Raw genomic sequence first — 3,884 nt, 5'->3', positions numbered from 1 at the left:
GCCCTGGAATCTTTACTGTTTGTTATGCTGTCTATGCTGTTTTATGCTGAAATAAAACAGCTACTGCTTAAGAAGCCTGTACTGAGGAGTTTCTTATTTGGTGATTTCTACATAACATATAAGAGCAACTCAACATAGTGTATCAGGAGTTCCCTCTCATCGGTCCCTGCAACTGGGGATTCCAGGAAACATATTTGAAAATAGTCTGCAAAAAATTATTTCCTATCAACCAGTATCAGGGATCCTGATGAAGATATGAGTTGTGTGAGACAAGCCAATGCATTAAAATAGCTGGAAAACGTGGAGACTGAGAGATACATTACTATATTCTGCAGTAGGCATCAGTGTATTAAGACTCAGACATCTATCTGTTACTGAACAAATCAGCTCATCTGCAAATTCTGTAAACAGGATGTGATGAGAGGGGAAGAAACTTAAATTCCTGACAGTCTTTCACTTTCGTATTTTAAAAGCAACAAAGAATTGTTTTTCTATATTGAGCACAATGAGTACCACTAATAAGCCCCCAAATTTTGTCTATTCAAGCTTTCAGAAAGTCAAGACCCCGACTCTTGTTATATTGTTACTTGGTGTAGAAGCACTTCTGAAAATGAAATTTAAATGCCCTGGACAATACAACGCAGCAATAGTTTATGGCATTGTATTTTTAGTTCTGCCAGTGGTTATTCTTTTTATATTCAGCTTGATGCTCAGACCAAGGAGATCATCCGGTTTATTTTCCCCAAAGTGTTGTTCCTTCAAGTATTTTTTGGATGTAATTGGACAAGTTGGAAAAGCTCCGTTCGTCTGGTTTCTCATAGTTTTGATTGATGGAGAATACCTCACCTGCTTCGCGAGGACACTGGCTGGCAGAAGGGCATATGTGCTGGATCAGATGCAGTTCCTGCCAATGTGTCAGGTAAGATGTAACAGGAGAGAATGAGGCTGTGATGAGATAGATGGTAATTTGGCTCAGAGGACAAAGATTGTTGACCCAACTATTGCTGAGATGAGGACAATTCAGAGAAGTAAATAAATGATTAGTTTATAAAAGCTTTCTATTACCTTTTAATATTATGCAACATTATATGGAAGGGGGGGGGGTGATTTATGATGGAAGAGTGCAGTTGGAATATGCATTTTTTGTGCCTTTCAGACCTGTCTTGCTCATGTTCAGTATGTAAATACCTACATCATGTATAAACTGCAGGTCACTTGTAGATACATGGAGAGAGAGAGGGATTTACTACCTCTGTGTAAACTCAATATATACGTAATTCCTGCAATATATATGTAATCCCTGCAGTCTAATTGCACAGCAGTAACTACCTTTATTGTGTTCACCCACGCCTCTTATCAAACCGCTATAAAATAAGTACTAACGTTTTACTATTCTTTCACCCTCATTTTCATATAAAATAGGGGTACTAAGAAGGACAGAGCTATTTGTCATTGGTAAATCACCTATTTCAGTACTAATGGTTTATTGTCGTGGGTTTTGGAGTGTGAAATGCAAACTCCACACAAGTGTTTGTAACAACTTCCTGATAAAACTGCAGCTTAAAGAGTTAAGCTAAGTCACTTTTTTACATTATTATTTTTTGCAAACTGGGTATTATCAAGTTTAATAATGAATTTGAAATAACTGAAACAAGAATTATATAATTGGACGATTAAGCATTACAGGATGTGTTTTTTTACGTTTTGCATTAATCTAGGATTATATCACAGGTCACTTCTGAACCATTATTGCTTAACTGAAAATGTAGTACAAATACAAAAAAATTAAATTGAAAAATAACCTGCAAAAGAAACCAAACTTCAAACTAAAATTGTGCATTTTATAGGAAAACTTCAATAAAACATTTCAGGCATAAAAGGAGAGAAAAGAAAAATGTGAAGGGAAAAAAAAAGTAAAAATGAGACATTTCAATAAAATGATGCAAATAATGGAATCATTCTACAGAAGTCAGACAAGTGTTAAGGAACGATGACATGCGCTGAAGCTGGAGGGTGGAAGCTCTAAGTGAGGGTTGAAGAAGTGCTGCATAGATGAAATAAGTTTCCAACAGAGGTGAGAGGACCAAATATGTTTGGGTTAGAGATAAAGCTATCCTAAATCGAAATAAATAAAAACTGACTATCAAATAAGCTCTGAGGTTTTACAATACACAGATGCGCAGTTCTAGGTACTTTAATTAAAGTGCAAAAATTACACTAAACTCTTTGAAATCAACATAACTTCCAAACACAAAAGGTGCAAATGAAATATATGTCAATAGAATTCTATGCATTGAAAGCAAAGCTTAATAAACAATATTCATTAAGAGTTGAAAAGGCATAAAATAGGTCAGTCTGCTTAGTTTGGAGGAAGGTTTCTCAGTTATGGGGGCAATAAGTCAAGTTGTTGGGGGATTAATTGATCTTTGGATGGGTCTTGTGGCTATTAAGAAGGTAGCTGGAAATACATCACCTCCCTGGCTCTACATTAATTTGGTTGGTTTCCACTCCTTCTCATCCTGTCTTTCCTCCCACATCACCCCTTATTCTCCATCCTCTACTCCGATTCATCCTCTATTCCCTTCTATTCTACCTTACCTCTCCCGTCTTCCTTCTCTGTAAGCGGTCATGGGCGAGGTCCTCTACCCTTTGGCTCATGTCTGTTCACTCTCCGTCTTCCTTGTTTGTCCCTGTCATGTCCTATGCTGAATTTTTTCTTTATGCCATGCAATTTGCTCTGATGCATTTAATATTATGCTTAATTGTACCTACGTAGCTGTTACAGATTTCATGCTAAGCACTATGGAATTTGTGGCACCGTATAAATAAACAATGATAATGATCTGATAATAATTTCCTTTTACATCGTTTATTATTTTTACACAGGTTTCAGGCCTTTTATGTCTGGCTTTGTTGATCATATTAGAATACTGCGTCCCACAGTTCACATGCGCAAAGAAATACTTATCGTACTGGTACCGCAAACAGCAGGAAGACCTTGTCCTGCGGGAGGTTGAGATCGTTCTACAGGAGAAGGCGGCTGAGAAGAGAAGGATCTTTATAGAAAACATGATCAGCCTGGATTTGGATAAATTAAGCCTTGAAAAAACCTGCACACAGGAAATAATGTTAGATCTTGAGTGGAAATATAAGGATAATGTGCAGAAAATATTTACTGAAATAAAAGAGAGCAGTGAGGTTCATGTTGAAATGCAGGAGGCATGACAAGTCTCAGAGTCAGCCTGTCAATCACTTATTAACCCTTTGCTATGTAGGGCTTTATATGTTAATATACAGACTGGCTTCAACATTTTTACTACTTCAGCTAAAGAGAGAATTGTTTAAAGTGCAAAGCGTAAATTGGTGCAAAATAATACAATTGATGCAATTTCCAATCCCTTGGCCAAATATTAAGTTGGAAAAAAACAACAAGAAGTATAACTCAGTTCCGTTCAGAACTTTTTCCTGTTAATTTTCATATCAAATTATGTATCTGTAAAATAAATTATTAGATGATTTGCAAGCATTTGTGTTTTTTTGTATTTTATAAGTAGTGGTGCGTATATGTAAGCACAGGTGTGTTTGTATGTGTTCGGGCACAAATGTTGAGTGTATTAATTTATTGAAATTTAATTTTTAGTGTAATGGTAAATCTTACATCTCCATGACTTTTTGGGCCACGTGTAATTCTTTGGTGACTTGCATTTAAGTACTCTCCATGCTTCCAAACAACGATGCGATTTAATTTAAGGTATATACCCATGTGTGATTATAAGGCCACCAGTGGTGGGGTTCCTGGGTTATGTTCACTCTGTGGCGTGGACTGTCCTCAAAATATTACTTCTAGGATTGGATTCTCAGTACTCATGGTACTGACTTTATAT

At 36.4% G+C, this 3,884-nt stretch overlaps 1 protein-coding gene across 1 annotated transcript; it reads left to right on the top strand.

The window, feature by feature from the left end:
* Nucleotides 1-466: 466 nt before the first annotated feature.
* LOC142099869 (uncharacterized) lies at nt 467-3,332 on the top strand. Its single transcript, XM_075183795.1, has 2 exons — nt 467-919; nt 2,887-3,332. Exons 1-2 carry the CDS (start codon nt 506-508, stop codon nt 3,223-3,225), a joined length of 753 nt encoding a protein of 250 aa, XP_075039896.1. The 5' UTR covers nt 467-505; the 3' UTR covers nt 3,226-3,332.
* Nucleotides 3,333-3,884: the final 552 nt, after the last annotated feature.

This window comes from Mixophyes fleayi, chromosome 8 (assembly GCF_038048845.1).
Source record: "Mixophyes fleayi isolate aMixFle1 chromosome 8, aMixFle1.hap1, whole genome shotgun sequence".
NCBI lineage: Eukaryota > Metazoa > Chordata > Amphibia > Anura > Limnodynastidae > Mixophyes > Mixophyes fleayi.
This window is presented reverse-complemented; position numbering and strand designations above follow the sequence as displayed.